The 25,049-nt window shown below is 27.7% G+C and overlaps 1 protein-coding gene across 2 annotated transcripts in view; it reads right to left on the reverse strand.

The window, feature by feature from the left end:
- Positions 1-8,081: 8,081 nt before the first annotated feature.
- LOC100197929 (elongin-A) overlaps positions 8,082-25,049 on the reverse strand; it is a 36,108-nt gene continuing 19,140 nt past the window's right edge. Inside the window, exons 3-13 of one of the 2 annotated variants that reach the window (XM_065796263.1) lie at positions 22,734-23,108; positions 22,533-22,653; positions 22,327-22,413; positions 20,371-20,424; positions 17,991-18,045; positions 17,839-17,881; positions 16,993-17,094; positions 16,541-16,742; positions 12,688-12,855; positions 11,901-11,949; positions 8,082-8,815 (exon numbers count right to left, since the gene is read on the reverse strand). In XM_065796263.1, coding sequence (XP_065652335.1) covers positions 8,782-8,815; positions 11,901-11,949; positions 12,688-12,855; positions 16,541-16,742; positions 16,993-17,094; positions 17,839-17,881; positions 17,991-18,045; positions 20,371-20,424; positions 22,327-22,413; positions 22,533-22,653; positions 22,734-23,108 — 1,290 coding nt within the window. In that variant the 3' untranslated portion in view covers positions 8,082-8,781. The remainder of the gene's footprint in view (positions 8,816-11,900; positions 11,950-12,687; positions 12,856-16,540; positions 16,743-16,992; positions 17,095-17,838; positions 17,882-17,990; positions 18,046-20,370; positions 20,425-22,326; positions 22,414-22,532; positions 22,654-22,733; positions 23,109-25,049) is intronic. The other variant, XM_065796264.1, reaches the window with a different exon arrangement.

Raw genomic sequence — 25,049 nt, forward strand, 5'->3', positions numbered from 1 at the left:
TTAATCAATAACGTCTTAAAATCAAGAAAAATTTTAAAATACTGTAAATATACAATCAAGTCTTTTTATATATAATTTTACAGTTTTCAGTAACTTGTAGGCCAAACTAATAGACATTAAAAAATGCCCCATCCCCAATATGATTATATGATTAGTAAATAACAGTATTAAAACGTACTATAGACGTATTAAGCACGTCTTGCGTTTACTGATATATTTTATTGATAGCACAAACATGCGAAATTACAGGTTTTTTTGCTTTTTACAGTAATAAAATTCCTTGATTTACATCAATATAAACAAGGAAATAAAAATGATATATTCTTGAAGTTATACAAGTGACAAATATAAAATATATTCACAAAAAAAACTGTTTCTTTTACACGGAACAAATTCTAAAATAATTTTTTCTTAAACCCTTCTTAAAATGACTTTTCACAAACAATCTTTGCAATTGAAGTTAAAAAGACAATACTTTATATTACTTAGCAATCTTTTACTGTATTCTGGATAATGATTGAGCTTTTTTTACCCTTGCCAATGTATTTGAAAGTTGTGATGTATTGCTTCTGTTACCTGTTTTGAGTAAAGTCCAAGAGCTTGGCCATGTCTGTCAATGAAATTTTTCAGACACGTTTTAAAATGTCGGAAAAGACACTCTGAATGCTTTAATTATTTGTGGGTAGTTTTGATCAAAGTTGCACCCAAAACAGCCAGACACTTCCGCATTGAACTTTTGGAAAGTATCAATAAATGGGATAGCTGCATAACATGAGTGTTTCTTAGCAATTGATTTAAAAATGTCAATATTGTGTAGCCGCCTTCTGAACTTATTTCTTGCAAAATTTCCACCATGGTAAGATTGTTGTTTAATGTGTAATGTAACAGTTCAAAGAGTTGCTTGCGGAAAAACTTAAAGAAGCGCAGCAAAAAGATGATTGAAAACTCCAATTAGAAGATGAAATTCCATGGGAGGAACTTCAAAACCAAAGTGTCTCCAGGTAGTCTAAATATTGGAGAATGAACAACCTTTTTCTAGTGAACCTGCTGACTTGAAGATTGAGACCTTTTTTTTCATAGACTCAAAAATCCTCAATTTCCTTTGAACCAGGTTTACACCAGACACAGGGATGTGCACTTGAGTGTGCTTGAAGCCCACAAAATTTTTTTGCATGTTCACAGGACAAACTCCTTGCGAAATGTTAGCATAATTTTCTTAAAGCCCTTCAGAGAAAGCAATAATGAGTTGTTGTTTGACACCAGTGTCCTTAAAAACCTTGTTTGCGCAGTTGAGTTTTGCTGGGGGAATGCTAGGTTTATAATTTAATTTAATAATTCCCAGGCTAACTTTCAGAAACTCACCTCCTCCGTCAATTCCAACCTTTACAATGTGATTTTTAATTAAATTAAGTTTTTAATAAAAATATTAGTTTGTTAAAATAAAAATTGACAGTCAAATATTTATACTGGAAGTATTCAAGAGATGATAGTAATAGTTATATAAACTATTAATAAACTGGAAGTATTCAAGAGATGATAGTAATGTGGCCTCTATATGGCTAATTGCCATATAGAGGCCACATACCCGGGCCAGCGAAGACAAGTTCAGCTCATCAATGAGCGTTATCACAAGCATCGCTGACCAAGAGTAAGTGAGTTTAAGAAGAACGAAGTAAGTTAGAGTGAAAGTCAGAAGAAGTCGAGTTAGAAAGATAGCATAGAGTAAGTGGGACAGATATTGCACGAGGTGTTAGAATGTGCAAATTTTAATAAATGTATTTATACATATATTATTAAAAGTGATTATGGGATTGATATTCGAACAAACATACAATTTGATGTCACCAATACGCCAATATTTTTAAATTTTGATTTCAGAATGACTAATGAGTTCATTAAGCTTTTTATATTGTATTGCAAATTTTTCTATTTATTTTGCAATTAGATCACTACAAAGTTTATAAAAAATGATTTATTTTTTGTAGATCACAATAAAGGTTCAAAGAAAAAAGTCGTGTCATTTGACCTCCTTCTAAAATTTTGAAATCAAATCATAGTTTTTTCAAAAATAATTTAGCTGACCAATCACATAATAAACAAACATAAGTAAGAAGTAAAATAAAATAGTAACAAACCCGAACAAACATAACGTTCACCGTACAAGCTTATTGTTACCAGTTTGTAACAAAGTTTTTAAATTCGAAATAACTTTTGTTAAGTCTTAACGACTTAACAACGAATAATTGAAGCATGAAAATTTATGTTTATTCGAATTTAAGGTTGAGACGACTATGACTTTATGTGCTGTGCCACCCCAAACAGACTACTAAGTATATCAAAACTTATCTTTTTATACACTTTACGCCTCCGAGGAAGTGCTTTCAAAACTTTAATTATATCTATTTTTTATGTTTTGTTTTGTTTAGGTCCACAAGTAAAGTTGACAATAAATGTGAATCTATGAGCCATTAATGTCTAGTTACGAAGTACAATATTATTTTAGCAGGTGCAGGTTCAATTGTAGCAAACCTTTTCTAATTCCGTTTATTGCTTTTATTTTTTAAAATAAATAAAAAATTTCAAGAAACAGCATTTGTCTATTATTTTTATTGAAAAAGTATTTAAAATGAGCATGATTAAGAACATCAAACATAAAACATATTTACTGTGAATCAAACATAAAACATATTTGCTGTGTCTTATGATTGCTTTGTAATATGACAAATTGAAAAATTAATGTACTTTGCGCAGGACAACTAGATTTTCTTAACAGATTTCTTAAAATTCAACCTATTTTTATGCTTTCATATAACGATATCTTACTAGAAGAAAATTTACGAAATTATCTCAAATACTGTGAACTTTAGCGGTGATTGCGTGCCTTTTTGAATTTGCATGCCTTGTCAATTCAGTATTAATCAACGAAGTGATAAAAATTTTACAGGCTTGCTCAATTTTGAATCCATTGTTGTAAAAACCATTACAAGGAAAACAGCACAGTGTGATTGTTTGATCTGCAATGTTGCCAAAACCAATGGAAAAGAGAAACATCCTCTGCAATTCATGAAAAGCCAAGCTAGTCCACAAACTCCTGCAGCTGAAAAAAGTTGCACAGCTTGCTTATCTGTGCTTTCTCAAGGACATCCTTTTTTTAACTATACACAAGGAAAGCGTTATGAAAACCTAAAAAAACTTGCATTGGCAGACCAAATAGGTGTAGATAAGATTGCAACCACGGTGATTTCAGGCGAAAATGCATCACTAAGAGGAACAGTTCGACCTACCACAAGGAATGCCATTGGCTTTAAGAAAAGTAAATGTACAATAAAATTTTTCTTAATTATGATTTTAGTCTGATTGACGTTACAAAATGTAAATAATATAATTTTTAGGGTCATCAGCTGCACAGTAAGTCTTTCCTGACCCTTTAAGTGTTCAAAATATGGTTTCAATCCAAGAGAGTACTAGGATTTCAAATACTGGAATAAGAAAACTTGGATCTGCTCTCAACCAGATAAGCCCAGTAAAGCTAGTTGAAACCAACTTTTAGCAAAAACATGCTGATAGTGGCAAAGCATTGAGAGACTACTTCACCATAAGCTCCCTAAGACATGCTGCGAGCTCAGAAGATTTTGCTGTGGTCAATCATATTATGAAAAGTCTGGTACAAAAATGACTGAAGACCATGGATTGGCTCCAAGCTATTCTTATCCTACTTAGAGTTTTTTTGAGTGAAATAATTTTTTTTGGGAGAAGCCATAAGTTGTTATAACTTGAGATAAATATCAGTTGCAGAAAAATAATAATAACTCTGTCGGGTTTCAATGCAAGATTTTGAAACAACTCGTTATGGGTACTTAATGTATCAAGTACTTCAAAGATTTTGATGTGATTTTTCATCAGCATTAGGGTCTAAAACTTTTAGGGTGTCTGCCTGCTTTTTTACAGATTAAACAAATATATTTTCTACAGTCTTCATGCTTTTTTGGCAAATGTAGGCATGCTAGAAAACTAATTTTTTGCGCGCAAAAATGAAATACTTTTTGCATGGACGTAAACAATAAGTTCGTGATAGGGATAAGCTGAGTAAATTCTCTTAGCTCAAAAAAATCGATTGAAATTCCAGATCTTTATTTTCTTGAAATTTCAGATAGGCTCTTTATAAGTAATTTAAAAAATTTAGTGTGACCAATAATCACTTTCATAATTAAAAACTTGTAAAATGCTTTATTTATAAGCAGTGATATCTATCATTGAATAGCGGTCGAATTTAACTTTCTGCCCAAAATATCCAAATTAAAAAAATCTCTATTGGATTTCAAACTATAATTTTAATTTTTAATGTTCTGAGAACCTTATAACATTCACAATCATTGGTTAAAATGGATTTTGGTGGGAAATTTTTTCAGCATTAGGTCCCAGATTTTAAGAAAAACATTCAAGATTAGAGGCAACACAATAGTTAAGTTAATTAAAAAAATGTTGATACATTCTGTTACATATATTTTATATTTTTGAATTTTAGTTTAAAAGAAACATATGAAATCGGATATATTAAGATTCATTTGTAATAACACCTGTTTTAACTCATTTTTAAACTGTTTTATACTAGTTTTTTTTGTATTTACAATCTTAGAAAAATATTTCCATAAGTAAGGTCCACAATATTGAATTGAATACGTAATTAATTTTGAATTATATACAGCGACAATTTTTTTTTCTTTTTCTTTTATTCAATGATCAAAAAAACAAATACAATAAATCTATTCATAGTTTGATGAAAAGGTGCTACATCAAGCCCCTCTATGCTGACGAAAATAAAATCACAGAAACTACAGACAAAGCATCAATTAAGTCTCTAAAAGTTACTTTTTTATGCTATCTTTGAAAGCATTGGTTGATGGAGCGTTCACTGCTGCTTGGGAAAGCGCATTCTATGGGACAACAACTATATTTGAAAAAAAGTTATATCGTTCTTCACAAATTTGTACAAACTGACGTTCTAGTTTTAGGTTATGCCCTTTCTTTTAAGTTACCCTAGCATTCTATTTGCTATTGATGCGGCTGACTCTACTTGTGGTCTAACTATTGGAGACCATCACACCAAGATCTCGTTCGACTACAGTCTTTTTGAGTGGATAACGCGTGCCGTCGACGTTGGCCATTGAGTACTACGCGTTCACTTGTTACAAGCGCAAATATTTAACAAATGTGCAGCTACAAAAGTAGCTGAAAAATTTACTAAGGATCCGTGTATGTAAGCCGTCGTAGCCAGTTGGTTTTTTTTCATCAAGACATTTGAGGGACTTTTGTATTATATCAATAGAAAAACTTGCTGGGTTGACGACACAAATTGCTTCAGTACAACTTTCAAAAGCTGGCATTGGACCTTTGGGCTCCAGAACAAAAATTGATTGAAAATAGTTATTTAACAATGAGCATATATTGCTGGTAGTGATGTTGCCATAAGCTGTTTCTACCGGTGTAATAGTGTTCCTGACGCTCTGCTTGCTTTGTACATATGCATGTAAGCGTTTCGGGTGCTTTCGGATTTTCTGGAGAGTTTCCCTATGTAGTTGTTCCTAGGAGATTTTACCATTTTAGTAACGTTTTTTCAAGCGGTGCGATGTGATCCTTTGAGTAATTTGTGCGTATCGCGATCTGCAATGATGAACTTGGGCCAAGAGGCGTGTTTAACTTTGACCGCTTTAATAAGATCTTGTGCTACACATTGCTCCTGTTTCTCGGTGAAGGGAGTAGTTGTTGATAGGATGTAAAGTGTGATGGCTTCATTATATACGTTTACTAGGAGCTGGTAGTTATCGTTTGCATTTAGACCAGTGAAGTCTATTTCCCAATCAACAGCTGCAATGTGCGAGGATATCACTGCGTAGTTTGCTCGGATCCAAACAAGTCGAGGTAGCAGTGGCAAAGTACGCGAGTTGTCTAGACCTACAACGGCGAGTTGACCTTCAATAAAGCAGTATGCCTGGCCCATTAGAGTGTTGCCGTGAGAATTACCTTGTTCGATGAAGATTTTAGCTGAGTTATTGTGTTCAGATAATTACTGTTTTCAGATGACAACTACATTCTAGTTATCATCTGAAAATTTTATCGGGTATGTATGAGCTACTTTGTCAAAATAGGGAGGAAATATTTTCGAAGATATTTTTGTTTTATACATGAACATTAAAACTTTATTTTATGTTAGTTGATTTTAAGGACATTTAATGCACCAAGTATTTGCAGAAGAGGCTTGCATGGTACAGTTCTATTGGCTCCAAATAATGTTCTGCACAAGTGTTTCGGTTTACTGTACAATTTTTAAAAATTTTCATGATTTGTACTGAATAAATTAAAAATATAAACTTTTTAAAGATATTAAAAAGTGTATATTTTTAATATCTTTAAAAAGTTTTTTGATATTTTTTTCTCAATGCTGTTTATGTGAACACTCTAGCGTGTTGTTGATATGTACACTTTAATGTTAAGGTTTGTCTAAGATAAAAAAATTAAAGGAAAACTTCAGTAAACTTTTTATGACGCAAAAAAAGTTTACTTAAGTTTTCCTTTAGCAATATTTGTTAGATTTGGCAGTTGAATGGGAATATTTTATGATTTATTCACTATATGGGATAAAATAAATTTGGCTTTATCCTCATTTAGAGCCAGCCCAGTCATACTCAAGAAAACCATGATGGTTAAAACACCTATGCATGAATTTATAACTGACTGATGACTAAAAAACTAGCCCAGGCGTCTTCCAGAGAAAAACAACTTCTTTCGGTGACAGTAATTGTGATTTGGAAAATAGTTGTGCTCGATGACCGTACCACTAACCCTTACGGGCTAGGCCCAATATTATTTAAAAACTTTGGCATATAAACTTCGCCGAATGGTCACACACGAGCAGTGAACGCCTGAGGGAAGAAATGAAGTACATTAGAATAAAGGAGAATTATTTTTCGAACAAAGCATATTTTTACAGCTGTCAAGACAAAAATAAAGATTAATAGAGAAATATTTAAAAATAAATAAGACAGACAATGCACCTAAACAGTACTAACAATAATAAACAATAAATTGTTTTATAAACACTAATATGTACGAAAAAAACCAAAAAATAAGTCACCAAACAAAAAATAAATTAAAAAAAAAATCGATTACAAAAATAAAAAGTATGTATACATCAGAATGGAAATTGTACGCTGGTTACTAACACTAAAGTTACTAAATTTTACTTATTAAAACTTTTAGCCGATAGATTATGTAAGCAAAATTATTACATATATTTTTTTAAATTGTTTTAATTAACTTCGTTAGCAAATCAATATCAGTAAGCATTGAAAGTTCTATTGGTAATTCGAATAATTGAGCAGCAAATAGAATAGAATTTACTTATAATGCTTAACCAGCATTATAAGTAAAGTATCGTTTGGGTGAATTTACGTTTGACATTATGCACACGTATTGAATTTAGTTGTTACTGATGCAACTAGTTAGGTTATTGAAGGAATTTCCTTTATTTCAATTACTCTTGTGCTGCATTTCTGATAAAAGCTTACCAACGTATGGACATCAAGGGAGTCACCAGTAAAAAAAAAAAATTTATTGAAAACTTTTTGTTATGAAGCAAGAGACATCAAAAGAAACAGCACTTAAAATTTTTTTTGGGATTATAACAGAGAAAATTCATTATACGAAATTCATTATACGAAGATTTATTGATAACTTTTAATTGACTTGCGTCTTATATATTTTTAATGTTCAAATTAGATATATATGGATTCAATTCACTCGAGCGTTCTCTCAAATTTGAAAATATTGGGGCCAAAGCTGAAAATCAGTATGAACTACCGGTTATTTCAAGTCGAAGCTCTACATTAATCGGTATAACGATTATAACGTTTATTTCAAGTCGAAGCTCTGCATTAATCGGTATAACGATTATAACGTTTATTTCAAGTCGAAGCTCTGCATTAATCGGTATAACGATTATAACGTTTATTTCAAGTCGAAGCTCTGCATTAATCGGTATAACGATTATAACGTTTATTTCAAGTCGAAGCTCTGCATTAATCGGTATAACGATTATAACGTTTAAGTGTATTCGGTATAAAGAATACAATTTTTTTTTTTTACAAAGATTAATTTACTTAACAATGTAGAGTTTACTTTTTAATATAAATATTAAGAAACCTAAAAGTAGTTAATTACACATATAAAAACCACGAAGTATAAAATTGAAAAGCCAGATAATAAAATTGAATTACCAATAAAAACATAAAATGGGTTTGTACAATATATGAAAAAATAAAACTAAATGTAAAATGGGAAGAAAAAATTTCTTTAGATTAAATTTAAATGTTTTTTTTTTTTTTAAATAATATTCGTAAAATTTAAAAAAAATCCCACTAAAAGTATTATTTAAATATTTTAAATATATCGTTATTTGTCATTTAATTATTTATCAGACTCAAGCTAACACAATTCGAATCGTTCTACTCGTAAATAAAAATTACATAATACTTATGTCTGATTTTCATTTCTACCTAATATCTTTTTTAAAACTAAAGAAAAATATTTTTCAATTTAAGATATAAAACCAAATAAATTCACGGTAAACGACTTTAAAAACCCCTACGTTCTATTTAAAAAGCTTAAAGAAAAATAGATTTGAGTGTTAACACTGCTTAAAGAAAAATATGGTGCAAAAACACCTTTTGTTAAAATAGTTTTCCACATTTAAAAAAAACTTTCAACAACCTTGTCATCTTTAAATTATTTACGGATTACTTGCGAATGAACTCGATTCCTGTATTAGAAAATAAATATTTTTAAAAACAAAAATAACAGTTCATGTAAATTATTAAATCTCATGTAAACAGTTCATGTAAATTATTAAATATCAGATTTTAAAACCGTTTTTTGTCTCTAATGTAAGGAAAAACTCTTTAGTAAAATTTTTTTAATCAAAAATTGAATTATAAACAAGTTAATTTAGTTAGCTTTTGAAAATAAAAAACAATTTTATATAGAGAAAGTGATTTATGTAATAATAATAACAAAAATATGTATATGAATATACAGACTATAAGGAATAATAATTTTTTTAACTTCGTTTTTAAAAGAAAAAGCTTTTTTTTATTTAGTTCTTTTTTGTTCATTTCTTATTAAAAAGGAAGAGAGAGAGAAAAAAAAGTACAGCAGTACCAACAATTTCAACTCATAAGTTCAACTTAACCCTCGAGATAAAGTGTCTCATTTTGTCTCGAGGGTAACGGTGAAGTGGTTGAAATGGTGAATACAACCAATGAAAAATCAAATTCAGTCTTTTTAGTCTTCTTTATTCAGTCTTCTGACTGAAAAGACATGAAATTTATTCAGTCTTTCCAGTCTGCTTTATTCAGTCTTTTTATTGCTATATGCTTATACTTCAAGGAATTTTTAAAACACCAATTTCGCTTAGTTTTACTTTTGCTCTCTAACCATTTAGGAAATATACAATTTCAATACAAGAATTTCCGTTTGGCATCCAATTATCTTGCTAATACGAAGACATTCAACTTTTGTTTATCTTTTTTTGTATATTTTTGTATAACAAGATGAGAAGTCACCAGGGAGTTTTAAGTTGAAATTTTTGTTACAGCCGTATTTTTCCGTTTTTTATTTTCTTCTTTTTAAAAAGAATGTAAAAAAAAAAACAAGAAATTTTTCAAAAAAAAGCATACTTTTATTAAAGAAAGTTTTTAAAATTATTAGTTTTTTTTAAAGTTTCTTGAAATGGCATCAAGTGATAAGAGTGACAAAGGGAAGATTTTTAATCATTAAAAACAAAAATAGAAAAAATTGTAAATACACCAATGTCTTTTTCATGAATTACAAAAAACAAAAAAAAATCGACAGAACAAATACAACGACCTACTGAAAATTGTGTTAAAATTCGTTAACAATTGAATACAACGGTATAAAGCACAATATAAAGTATAAAGCACAAACAATCATTCAATAAGGATAAAATAGCTTCCAGCAACAAGCAAATTCGTTTTTCATTGTTAAAGAATCCTCTTTCAGTGAAAAAGTGACGGTAGTTGAAATGGCTGAAATGGGTCGAACATTATTATTTTTTTTTTGATTTTAGAAGAAATGACAAATATCTGGTTAATATCACTCCGACAACAATAAGAATATTAAAATTAAAGAATTATTCCTTAAACAAAAAGGATTGATCGAATTTGCACAGTTAAAAAAAAACACACCACAGCATAGCAGAATGCAATTTAATATTTTACGTATTATTATATTTGATACTTTAATTTTTATTAAAACTTTGAAATGACTATCAAAAATTAAAAGTCTAAAAAATCCAGGATTTGTTACTTACTCTAAATAATGACCTATACTCTAATATTTGGTATCCTCCAAGTGCAGCTATGACATTCTGCATACAATTTGGCATGGAATATTCAAAAGTCTCACTCGTGCTTTAGACTTAAAACTAAATCTGAAGTTTTGGTATGATTACTTTTAGTCGTGCAGTCTTTTCTTAACAATTGTATAGAGACTCTAGTTGGATTAAGATCAAAGGATTTGATCTTAATCCAACTTAATCCAATTTGATATTTAAGTTTTTAAATGTTATTTTCTACCACAAACTTCTTCATTTTTTGGGACATATAACATGTAGCCAAATCCTAAAGGAAATATTTCTGTTAGGAAACATTTTCATCATTTCTGTTAATTGAGTTTGTAGAACCTCGCTTTAAGTTTTAGAGTTCATCATTCCAGTAACTGGTTAGAGTGTTTTTGGTCCAACAGCAGAAAAACAACCCAAAATATCTACTATTTGGGATGCTTGACATGCTGCTTAATATTTCCGGTTCATAATAACTCACCAGCAGAATGATGAACAAACTGTGAATGCCTTGCACTTCAATATGTAAATCACCAGAAAATAAAACCTGTAATCAATCAATAAATAATCAAGTTAACAATTGATAAGTGTATTGTAACTCTACTTTAGTTAGTAACAGCCATTAAAGAAACAGCTTCAATTTTGAAGTATAGTATGATTACATGAATAAAAAAAGGTTTATAATTAACAACTGCGCATTGCATCTCACCTTTCTATTTCTTTAGTCTACTTTTTGTGTTTCATTTCCCATAAGAGACACTTCTTCATTACAACTGTAAGTGACTACTTTTTATAAGGTTTTCTAGCAAACAGTACGCCCACTACACCATTTCCAATGCACCATTTTGAACATCGTCAAGCTGGGATTTTTGATTCTCTCTTGCATCAGATATGGATCATATCTCTCTAAGATCTTTTGCATATGATTGTCTTGATGGTAAAAAGCTATCAGTGGCAATATAATACTTCCTAAGACAGTTAACTGTAAGTCGGTTCACTAAACATAATTTGACTATTTTCCACTTTCGATTTATCAGAATACTGAAGCAAAGTAAATATTTAAGATATTTTTTTTTTGTTATTGTGTCTATCTTTGTTTATGTACTTTTTATTTATTTATTTTATACTTGCAATCATAGTTAAATCATAAAAAAGAAGGAGTAAAACAACAATAACAAAAAAATTTGATGCTATTAATTTTTACTCTCTGAATGTGCGAGTGCGAGTGTATAACCTACTTTTATACAATAATCGATTACAAAATAATATAATAAAGCATTTATATATTAATAAATTATCAGTTATTAATTATTATTAATAAATTATTAATAAATATTAGTATTAATATTTTTATTATCAATTTATTATATATTTTTAGTAGTATAATAATTAGTATACTTTTATTAATAATTATTAGTTTTATTATTAATAATTAGTAGATTAATAAAAAATAAAGAGTAAAAAATAGAGAGTAAATGAATATTACTTTTGATTGCTGAGTAGCTTCATAGCTGCTGCCATTAATGGACTTTTTCCTAAAACACAAGCTAACATTCAAACACAAGCTATTTGTAAAGCATGAATGAATGGAAACTAGGATTAACTAGAATGGAAACACTAACTATGATTGTAAAAGTATGTGGTTTACAATTCACATTACTTAGTTTAAACTCATAACCCTAACAGTGTATTTAACATCAAAACATGGTCATAACACCTATTGTCTTGTGAATATGATTTGATATTAAACACCTAGTGCATCATGACCATGATTTGAAAATAATTCATTTGATGGTAACTCTATTTAATAGAGTTCATAGCAATACACTATATGTTAGCGAGTCTTTCAAAACTTGTGATAAAGGTCTGTTTCTACTTTAAAAATTGCCTTACTTCTTAGAAGCTAAACAATGAAAAAAATTTCCACTTGCAGTCAGAGCAATAAAAGATTATAATATTAAACTTTAAAGATCATGATAACTTACATTATAAATGTTTGAAATATTTATGTATATTTATATATTTTATATTTTTAATGTTAAACAGGACACACATTATTACAAGTTTTTGATAAAGTTGAAATGTAAATTTTAATAAAATTTAATGTAAATTTTGTTAAATGTTCATTTTAACAAATAATGAAGTTTTATGTTAAAAAAAGTGCTCCCATTCAACAAATTTCTGGATTTTTAATTGCACTAAACTTTATTTGTCAACATTTCAAATCAAAAACAGCACTAGCACTAAATGGAAAAGTTGAAAAAAAAGGTTACCTTTTTTCTTTACATGTTTAAGTCGTGAAGGTCCAACTGCAACGTTTTCTGATTGACTATTTGTTGAGGCAACTGAATTATGATTTATAGTACATCTTTCTTTACGACGAACTTTAACAAAAGGCACTGCTACATCAGCTTCTTTTTCACGTTGCTTTTCAATACGCTCTATTAGAATGAACTTTTTGTTAATAAAAAATATAAAAATTGCTTTTTTAAATACATATCTTCACCTTTCCAAGGCCAGGAGGGCAACACCTACAACCTAGGAGGCTACTTTAGTTTTTTCAAATTACAATCCTCTTTATAACCATGTTATAATCTCTTATAATCAAATATAAAGTAACAAAATAAATAAAATATATTAAAATGTTTATAATCTTTCTCAATCCTAACTCTAAAATAAACCTTGATGAGAAAATTGTTTCTATGGAGAGTGCAAAGTCAACTTGTTTCTTTAGACACTATGCAGAGAAACTTGTTTCTATGGATACTGTGCAGAGAAAATTGTTTCCATAGAAACAAGTTGAATTTTACTTAGTCTTTTTAGCTGTTCTGTTAACTATTTTACCATGCTTTTTTCATCACATAAATGGTTATTGACATTTTTTATCCAGGTTTTGAACTAAAATTATTTTGTGTTTTATTTTTTTTTTTAAATGTAATAATATAGATTTCTTAACCATGTTTTCAGAGTTTTTCTATTCTTAGAATAAAATCTGCTACATTTGAGGAAGATTTTTCTCATAAAAGCAGATGTCAGTAAATAGTAAACTTACTAAACATTTATATTACTTTGTAAACATCATGTGGAATATATAAAGTATTAAACTAAAGTTTGACGCCCTTCAACTAATAACTTTAACAAAGCAGAGCAACTCTAAGAGATCAACATCAGCTGATTCAAATTCATCTAAAATAACATTCTCGATAAAGCTGTTAATTAATTATAGCTGACTCTAGCTGACATCAAATTGATGACAAAGTATGATAGATATAGATAGAACAGATAAAAAGAAGTTCTTGTTGGATAAAACAGTTCAAATAAAATTCATATTAAATTCAGAAAAATAAGTCAAAATAAGTTCTACATATCCAGAGTTTAGTATCTAGTAAACATGTTTTTACATATAAAATATATTTAGGAAACTCAAGTTGAATGCATAAATTTGCAAATTTCATAGGTTTTTAGTTGTATTATATATTAAATATTGACAAAATATTTGATAAAGATATTGAAATCTTGAAGAAGTAGAGGTATAAGAGTTCATAAAACTGCTTATGTGACAATTTAAGTTCAATTTTATTGTTGTTATTGACTTCGAACAAATTAACTAAAAATGGACTAGTTGAAAATCAAAATTAGTTGACTTTAATTAAATCGAATTGTTGATTTAATCAACTATGGATTTCCTACTAATTGACTAAAAGTCAATTTAGTCGAGTAATAATCTTAAAATCCTTATATCTTTTTGTTCAACTTAGTTTTTTCCATTTATAACTTTTGTTTGTTGATTTAATAACAATAGCATGTACTATTATAACTAATACTGTTTTTTGTTTATTCTCTTAAAGTTTTATTTAATTTATCTAATTCATAGAATGTTAGCAACACCTAATTAAACTTTCAGTTAAAAATTTCATTAAATTTTTTTTTCTGTTTACTCTATGATTTTCATAAATACTTTCATACAGGGCCATTCTAAGCTAGCTTGGGGCCCTTAGGTTGCTCGTTAGCCCTTAGGTTGTTAGCTCGGAGCCCTTGGGCAAAATAAAATCATGAAGCTCCAAATTCTAAATGTCAACTATACAATATTATTGTAAATTAAATTGTATAGACTTTTATTGTATAGATATTTAGCAAATATTTAAGGCAGTCATTGGGCTAAATCATTGGGGTCAAGAACTAAATTGTGCCACTTTCGGAGCAGCCTCATTTTATTTTGCTTCATCATTATTAAAATGAAAATATAGAGAAAAAAAAATAAACAATTTAAATATTTTTATTATACTTTCTTTCAAAGAAAAAATTTATGCCCATATTTTAACTAAATCAATTTTTAGTCCACCAAGTCGATTTCAAAAATATATTAGTTGATTTTAGTCGAGTTTAGAAAATATATTACTTAATTTAGTTGACAATCTTTAAAAGTTGTAACAACACTATTCAATATTTTTGTCAACTATTGAAACAAGTTGACTTTGCACTGTCCATAGAAACAATTTTCTCATCAAGATTTATTTTAGAGTTAGGATTGAGAAAGGATTAACGGGTGATGCGGAAGTTATTGGACAAAATAAAAACGTCAATAACTTATAAATAAAAAAACAAACTACTATTATATTTTTTTAAAATAAAGCATTTATCTTTTAATAAAAATATATTATTTTTTATATGAAAAAACACCACCATCTGATATTGATCTCAACACAATATTTTTGTCAACTACTGTTTACTTCATATTAGTTCTAAAACATTAATTGAATAAATTTAATAATTTCTTTATTCATTCTCTCTACTTGCACTTAATTCATTTACTCTTCTATTGTTCATCATCACATGCAGTTCATTTATTTAATGTAAGTTTTTGAATCATGCCTTCTAAAGCGAATCACTTATTAGTGTTTAATAATACACCTTTTACTAACATTCTACCATTTGTAGTTAAAAATTGCATAAGGTGAAACAAACAACTTATACTTCTTAGCTACCGCTACCCTAATAGTAGCTAACACAAAATGGACATTTTTCTCCTATTATTAAATTGTGCTTTAATATTTTACCTTCATTTGTATACTAATGTGGTATCAGATGTCTATATACAAAAGTTCATTTAAAATTAAAACCTTTTTCATTGTTTTGAATAAAAATAATTGAAGAGTGCTTATTGAATTTTTTCAGTTAGCTTTGAAGCTTTTTTTTTCTAGTTTTAAAATCACATAAAATTTTTGCTGCTTTGATATAATAAGTAATACTTGTTCACTTAATTCATGCAAGTGTGTTTGTTCTCTATTTTTTACTGGCTCATTGAGCTAATTATTATCTAAGATAATCTATTTTTAATCTTGTTTAAACAACTAATTTTGCTACAATTCAAAAACACGATCATGATACAATTCTGGCATATTAAAAGCTTCACTTTTTTAAACCTCAAAATACTGCTTAAAAATTATTTCTTATAAAATTTTTCTTAAAAACTATTTCTATATAAAAATAAGAGCAACAAAACTGCACATGAAAAACTTCAATTCAAGCAAAAAAACTTTTTATCACAATTAAAAGTAAACTGAAACATTTTACATGCAACCCATATTTCTATTGCACAACATTCTCTTGAAACCCCTACCTTTTTTTTTGCACAACATTATTAGAGATTTTTGGTTTAAAACAGTGTTAAAAAATATATGTTTAGTAGCTCCTTGATATTTTACCGCATTTGTTAAAAACTGTTTTTGTTTAAATTTGTTTAAATACTGTTTTTGTTAAAAAAAATTTTATTAAAAGTTTTTATTAAAAAAAATTTTAATGCTGCTCATCTTTTTACCTAAGGCTACTTCAGTCAAGAAGACACTTTTTTTTTCCCCTTTTAATTTTACAACCTTACATCTCTTAATTTAGACTTAAGATAGGTTTACAACCCGATATTAAGTCTTTTACTCTGATACCAAAACCTTAATAAACAAGGCTGCTGCGCAGAGGAACAAGTTGAGCGCGGCACTTCCTAGGAAGTGGTGGGAATTGAACTCAGAATTTCTCACTTACAAAGTGAGTACTATACCACTAGCGCCTCTTAACAAGGTACAGCCATTTTATATTTCACTGTTTATTTTAGCAAACAAAAAATGTTCTAACCTTTTAAGTCTAGTTTCGATTGACCAATACTATCTAAACCAGTACCAAACTTTTTTTGTTTTCTCATAACTTGAGCACTTCCTTTAGGTGTTCCAGCTAAATAAGCCAACTTCACTGACCTCTCAGGAGCTTTAGCAGCTTGAGAAATTGTAATTTTGGTACTTAATTTCTGGAGACGTTCTTCTCTTTCTATATTGAGCCTCTAAAAGCAATCCTCGTAGTTTTCCTTATGGAAAACTAATTACTTTGTTATTTATGTTATTTTATATATTTTTAATATAAATATGAATATTAGTAACATGAAAATTAAATATGAATTAAATATTTTTATGTTAAATAAAAAAATATATGTAAAAGACGTACTATTAAAAATCTTTCCTTATCAAACATGTTACATTTATAGGTTAAAGCAGGAAATTTTTAAAGGTAGAAACAAATTATAACCACCTTACATGAAATAAATCTCTCCAAGATTCATTGGATTCTGGAACTTTTCCTTTAAACTCACGCTGAGAATGAATTTTCCATAATCTTTCAGATTCATCCAAAAAATGCTGCAAATTAATTTTATAAATGCATTATTTAACTAATAAAGATTTCTATTGGCATTTAAAAAGATTAAGAGAACAGAATATAATTATAAAAATAAAAGAATAATTTTATAAGAATTATTCTTTTGACAACTTTTAATTACTTTGAATTTTTGTATTGTTTTAAAAACTATTAAATTAATTGTGAATGCTAACAAAATAAAATGTTTTTTAAATTATCACTTAATTAAGTTATTAAATTAAAGTTATTAAATTAACTTGAACCTATTTTATTCTGACTTAAAAAGGTAAAACGAACAATTTTTTTTATTTAAAAAAAATATTTCTGGACTTGTTTTTTAATACTTCTTTAAGTAAACAAAATATGGTAAAAAATTTTTCGGATAATCTCTATGTGATACATACATACATACATACATATATACATACATACATATATATATATATATATATATATATATATACATATATTTATACATATACATACATATATTTATACATTATACATATATTTATACATATACATACATATATACATATATTTATACATACATATACATATATATATATATATATATATATATATTATATACAAATATATGCATATATATACATATATATGTATATGTATATATATATATATATACATATACATATGCAGATAAGAATCTTAATAGTGTGTCACCATCACTTGTGAATCAAAGGAAAATAAAAAAATACACAACTTTTGATTTTCAAAGTTCTTACAGGGTTGTACTCTTCTAGTCTTTGAAGCTCACTAGGAGAACATCTGGAAAAAAAAAATTATGAAGTTCACTAGGAGAACATTTGGAAAAAAAAAAAATTCTCAAAAATAATTTAATTGCATAAAAATTTTAATAGTTAATATACCAACATACTTAGCTAACAAAGGCTCTAGAATAATAAAGGGAACACCACCAGTCTCATACAATGCTAAAAAATAAAATTGTTATTAAATAGAATAATAAAGGAAACACCACCAGCCTCATACAATGCTAAAAAATAAAATTGTTATTAAATAGAATAATAAAGGGAACACCACCAGTCTCATACAATGCTAAAAAATAAAATTGTTATTAAATAGAATAATAAAGGAAACACCACCAGCCTCATACAATGCTAAAAAATAAAATTGTTATTAAATATAATAATAAAGGGAACACCACCAGTCTCATACAATGCTAAAAAATTAAATTGTTTGTTATTAAATAGAAAGTTCAAAACTTTTTTTTTGTAAAACTTTTTAGAAAATGGTCACTAATGAAAACTTTTTTTCCTAAGATGTTTCCTTGTTTTAATTAAGAAGCATATTTTAAAGTATATTTTTATTTATTTACAAAATGTTATAAAATCTACAAATACTACAATAGATTTTTGCAATTCAATTTTCCATTAACTTATGGATCAATTTGAGTCCAACCTTCTTGAAAGATTTGAGCTCTAACCTTGATCTATATGATTATTAATTTGAGTCCAACCTTCTTGGAACATCTTTACCTTTTCTTTCTTTCTTTTTTTTTTTGAAAAACTGTTTTTTTTTATCTAAAATAGCTCTAGGTGTTCAATTGAACATCTATGGTATGATATCTAGACGTAGAGCTGCCCATTTAAATAACTCAAACTGCTTTCATGGGTGTATGTTTAAGGTTGTTGTCTTTTTCAATTGAGGCCAGAAGATTTTTATTAAGAATGTTGACATATACCTCAGAGTACATAATTCCATCAAGAGACTCCAGCTTTCCTATTCTGTTCCAAGTCATCAATCCCCACACCATAACACTACCTCCACCAAATTTTACTATTCATTAAATGCAACTGATTGTAAATGCTTTCTTTCTTCATACTTTTCAAGCTCCATTTAATTTTAAAAGTAAAACATTTTTTCAGAATGATAACATCATATTTCTTAGGAAATGCAAATCTTTTGTCTAAAAAAGTGGGTTTTTAAAAGGGATGGTTTATTATGGCTTGATGTTTTTTGGTGCTAATAAAAATCAATTTTTTTGCAACATCTGGACAATTTGTCAACCAATTCTGGAAATTTTTATAATTTTATATGCAATAATCACAACATATTTATACTTCCATAAATATTCTTTGTAAATATCATCGCTAGAAATAATAGCTAATTATACTGAAAATGCGTTCTGTATTCTGGATGTGTACTCATTAAATATTGTTTTGCAAGGTACCTGAATTAATTTGGTCAGATCTAAATGCTTAACTACTTTAAAGATTTGCAATTAAACTGAAGTAATAAATAAAACCATTAAGAACTATCTGGAATAACCAGTCAGACCAGTGTAAATGCCAGACCAGTGTAAATGCTAGACAAGTGTAAATGCCAGACCAATGTAAACATTAAAGTTCAAAAACTAAGTACTAAAACTGCTAAACAACATTTAGTATTTGCCAGTAAGAGAGACTACACTCAAGTGTAGTGGCTCCTTAAGTAAATGTGGTGCTGACAGGAACATGGTGAAAAACTATCATTTATGAAGTAAATGCTCTACCACTACCACATCTAGAGCAAGTTAGATAAACTATATTGACAAAAAAATCATTTAGAAATATGAATAGCTTAACAAGTATTAAGTATGTTGCAGTATTAAGAATGTAATAAATGTAATATTATAAAAAAGTTTTTAAGTAATAAAAAACATCCTAAAGTATCAAATAAAGTCTTAAAGTATAACACGAGTCTCAAAGTATCAAGTGAGTTTTATTTTAGCTAACAGTTCTTAAATCTAAAAAAAAATACTTTGAAGTGATTTGAAAATTCAAAATAAATTAAAAAAAAAATATTTTTGACAATTTAAAAACTATCATAATTTGTCAAAATGATAATTATACAATTTAAAAATTGTATAATTATCATTTTTTTAATAACAATTAACAATAAAATCAATTTTTGATCTTTATTATCCAGTATCAAGTTGATTAGTCCACAACTAAGATCTTAAATGAATTGTAAAACCATTTTTATCTTTTTTTTTTCTAATTAAAAACATTAACATATAAATAAATTTTTGTAATCCTTGTAACTTTTAACTAACTTTTTAAAATGTTTTAAATAATAAATAAATTTATAAACAAAAGAGAAAATCTAATTTGATTCTTATTTTTGAAATTTTGCTTTAGCTATCAAATTAAACAAAATAGAACATCAAAAAGGAAAACTTCTGCTCCTAATAAAAATAATAATAAAAAATAAGCTATAAGAAAACTTTCCACAAAAACAATAACAAAATAACTTACAGTTAATATTTTCCATCAGCACTTTCATGCATAATTGATACAATGTCATCACAACTAAAAAATAAATAAATTATAAACTATCAATTTCTGCATTTATTATTATTAAACACACGAGTTTCTTTAGTTTTTTACTTTTAGAACTATTTTTGTAATATTTTATTTTTATTTGAACAGAACAAACTGATTTATTTTATTTTGTTATATAAGGCATGCCAAACAAAAAAATATTAAGTCTTAGGAATGGAGTTCTTTATATCACTGCAATTAGGGATTAAAAACAATACATGGTATGCTAAAGAGACCACCACGTTTAATGTGGTGTCACTCAAATGAAATCTACTAGAACAGATTAAAAGATTCATTAAACAAGATTGGTCATTTTTAATAATTATACTTTTGAACAATTTTCTTACAAAGCAAAGTATCTATATTTGATATTGTCTATGTTCGCACAAACTTATTCACCATTTTATTTTCTAATTTACTTTTAATTTTAAGCAAGTAAAACCATGGAAAATAATCTTTTAATTAATTTTTAACTTTTTCTGAAATGATTTCTTATTTTGCTGGATAATGATTGACCAACAATTACTGCACAATATTGTGATTGGTGAGATAATCCGAATGGTGAGATAATTTGATTGGTGAGATAATCTGATTGTTCAACATCCTTGTTGGAAGCAATCCTTTACTTTAATCAAAATTAACCAAGGTACAAAATAAGGATAATTATTGTAAAGATATTCTTCTGTTTAATCTTTGTTTTTAATGGTTAGGTTTTTACTTATGCCTCTATAAAAAAACTCAAACTTTATTTTTTATCAATGTTAATAATGATTTTATTTTTAACATTTTTTGGGCCTATTTAATCCTTTTGGGCTTATTTAATCACCTTGTTCACTCATTCATTCCTTTGTGCTCTCATTCATTTATTCCTGCTAAGACATTATTAACAGTTAAGTAGTAGATAGTGCAATGAAAAAAAAAATTTGGTTTACGAAGAAGTAAGAGATTAAAGATTTATTTTTTAGAAGAGATTTATTATTTATTAGAGTCATTGCAATTTATAAGAGTCATTGCAAACCTAAGGATAATAGCCATTAACTACAAGATCTGCAAATGAAACAGACAAATTTAATCTTATAAGTCTCGCAATAGCAAGTAGGTCTGGTTAATTTTGCAAAAGGTAAGCTTCCACAAGTAAAAAATTACTTCTAAGACCATACTTATAAAGGATAGATTGAAACAATTTAGAAATTGATGATATTAACAATATAAACAATTATAAAATAATGGGATAGTCTTTTTAATTTTTCCGGAAAAAATTGAAGAAAACTAATACAATTCTTAGTGTTATATTATTCAAGTTATATAGAGTAATACAACTTTTTTTTTGGCAGTCTAAATGAGAAACAAAGTTATGAATAATGCTTGTAAATATATAATGTTTGTAATTTAAGAATACTTATATTAAAAATTTACAACGGTCTAAAAAAGGTGCAAACACATCGGGTATTTGGTATTTATTCATGACATGGAATAAACAAAAATAAAAATTATATAAAGTACCTGTCCAAATTATTAGATATAGTGTAGGATTTTAATACTTAATAAAAATAAAATTAATGCAATCAAATAGTGATATTTGCTAAGTAGCATGTATCAACACAAGACTGCTGTTTCCAGCATTTGAGGATGATGATTCCACACACGAATGATTTGGGTTTTTGTTGTAATCACATGCTAATGATCAATTTCATCAGCCTCCACATTATTAAAACGTTAAACATTAAACATATAAAATAACTAAAATTTTAAAAGTTCTTTGAAACTTTTGTCAAATTTAAACACAGTTTAAATTAACATTAAGTTTTTGAAAATAATAAAACATAAAATAAATTTCCATAAAATAAATTTCAGTACACATTTAAAATTACAAAAAATGTAGGAAAAAACCTCCATTGGCTTGTTTTTTCCCTGAATACATCTGCCCTCGAGAGCCTCTTTTAATGATAACACTTTGATCTTCAACATGATGTTCAGCTAAAAATATCAACAAATAAAAGATTCAATCAACAATATGGAAATTGTTGAAAATTGAATTGGTGAAAGAGCCCAACACAAAATTATGAGAAAAATAATAAGATAAAAAACCAACAAACTTTTTTTCTTGGACAAAACAGGTTCAGGTAATGGTCGATATTCAGTTTTTGGAACACTTAGCATATATTCAGGCAACTCAATATCAGGAAGCTTGGGCATTGAAAATCTGTTTGATTTTGTCTATAAACAAAATACAATATTCCAAACAAATATGAAAAAATTTATTAGATTAAAAACTAAACAAAAAAATTGATACTAACATCTATCACTGATTCAGTTACTTTAGAATGAAAGTTCTTCTTTTTTTTCTGCCTATGTACTATTTCGGGTACAATTAACATCTCTTCAAATGATCGCTTTGATTTGTTTGGAGATTGATAATTGTGACCTATCTCCTCTTTCTGTTTTAAGGGTTCAGTTTTACCGTTAGGAAAAATATTTATTTTTTCATTTTTTACATTCTTTTCAGTGTCTATTGGGGAAAGGTCACTATTTGTTTCTTTTTTGCCTTTATCCTCTTTAGTAAGCAAAGAATTAACATTATCTCTCCATTGTATGACAAGAGCCTTAGCTAGCTCTCCAATTGGCCCCTCACATTTTCTTAAACTATTTACTGTTTTTCCAATACCAGTTTCCTGGAAGAAAAAAAATCAAATAATGATACAATTAAATTTAGCATTCTTAAAATAAGTATTGATAAAATTATAATAAATAAAAATTGGAAAAAATTTATAACAAAATTATATAATTGTACTGTAGTTAAAAGCGCACATTTTTTTTTACATTTTAGTTTGAGTTGTATTAATCTTATGCATTCTGATATTCTATTAGTCTTGTTATGTTTTTCTTTGTTTGATTTAATTTTAGATGCAATAGTATTTTGTTGAGTTTTAAAATTAAGGTCATGTTTGACTATAAAGGCTGTCTTTTATATTTATTAAAACACTGCTTTAAGTATGCTTTATGCTAAAATGTATTTATTTATAGCTTCCTATCCAGCTTATTTAAACATATGATTTAGATATATACAGGGTGTTGGTCAGATTTAGATATCTACAGGGTGTTGGTCAGCACCTTTACACTAGATATAACACAATATTCCTGATAGGTTTAAAATTCAAAAAAAGTCAAAAATATAAATGACAATACAACATATGTAAGATTTTGTTTTAAAGCAACACGATTTGCATGTTTACACTTAAAATGCTTTAAATGTTACATTAAATTCTTGATGTTCAGGTAGAATTCTCTTAAAAACTACTCAAATTTTCAAAATAGAGTACATCCATTACAGGTCAACTATTTGAACTTTATTTTTGTGATTTGAAAATACCTATTATAGGGTTTTTCTTCCCTGGAAGTCACTATTCTTGTTTTGCCATATTTAGTGAGAATTAGCAGTGAATTTTCTGATTTTTTCAAAGATGCCCCTTAAAAACTACAGGGAACATAATTGTATTTATATGGATAAAGAATTACTGATAAATCAAAAAAATTTTCTTATTATATCAGAAATCAGTGTAGTATGATATATAAGGAGGCTTGCTAACTAAGTCCAACAAAAAATAGCATTTTAGCTAGTAAAGTCCCTTAAAAACTACACAATTTCCCCCTTAAATACTACATTACATTAGGAAAAAAATATGCCTCCACAAGCTCACTTAAAATAGCCAGGAATGGAGAGAATGTTTATACTGATCTTCTTTAACTAAGAAATGGTAAAATGGTTATAATTGGTACATATTCATTTTGTGCTCATATTCATTTTGTGCTCATATTCTCTGATCAAGTAAGTATATTCTTTATTTTTAGTGTTTAAATAGAATAAATGTATGGGAAAACTGTAATTTAATTTTAAGATTTCTGCTGGTAGAAAAAGAAGCAGAACAAAGACAAACCCAGAAACTCAAGCTGAAGCAACATTTTACAGAAAGGACATAAGAGCTAAAGAAAATTAAATATCAGAGGCAGTAGATAGGTGCACAGAACAAAAAAAAAGAGGACAGGTAGCATTAAAAACAGGAAAGTTTCCTTTAATTAAAGATTGTGGTACAATAGACAGAAGATTAGATGACAAAGTTAAGAATGTAAAAAAGGAACATTTGAGAGTATTACATCCAGATGATGAGAAGGAAATAATTTGTTTTATCAAAAACAAAAACAGAACACACCAGGTACTTTCTAAGAAAGAAGTTTCTGAAATTATTTTGGATGTGCTGAAATTCAGAGATCATTGGAAAAAAATGGAAAAGGTGGAAGAAAGTTTATAAAACTATAAAACTATAAAACTAACTTATAATCACCAAGTGCAAAAACAGCCCTACAAAATGGAAGGTAAGTAACTTTTTTCTTTTAACTAATTTACCAACACCCCAACAGGTACAAGGGTACAGTAGATATTAAATATATGTAAAATACTGAACCTTATTATCCAAATTATTTAGACTCGGGAAATCATTTTGGAGAAGATGGCACGCTGAACATGATGATATTATAATTAAGAGGCAAGGCTGAGTTAAAATGAACAGAGCCTTAAATTGCACAAGGCAGATGGCTACAGATCATCTAGGTACACA

Source organism: Hydra vulgaris, chromosome 04 (genome assembly GCF_038396675.1).
Source record: "Hydra vulgaris chromosome 04, alternate assembly HydraT2T_AEP".
In the NCBI taxonomy this organism is placed as follows: Eukaryota; Metazoa; Cnidaria; class Hydrozoa; order Anthoathecata; family Hydridae; genus Hydra; species Hydra vulgaris.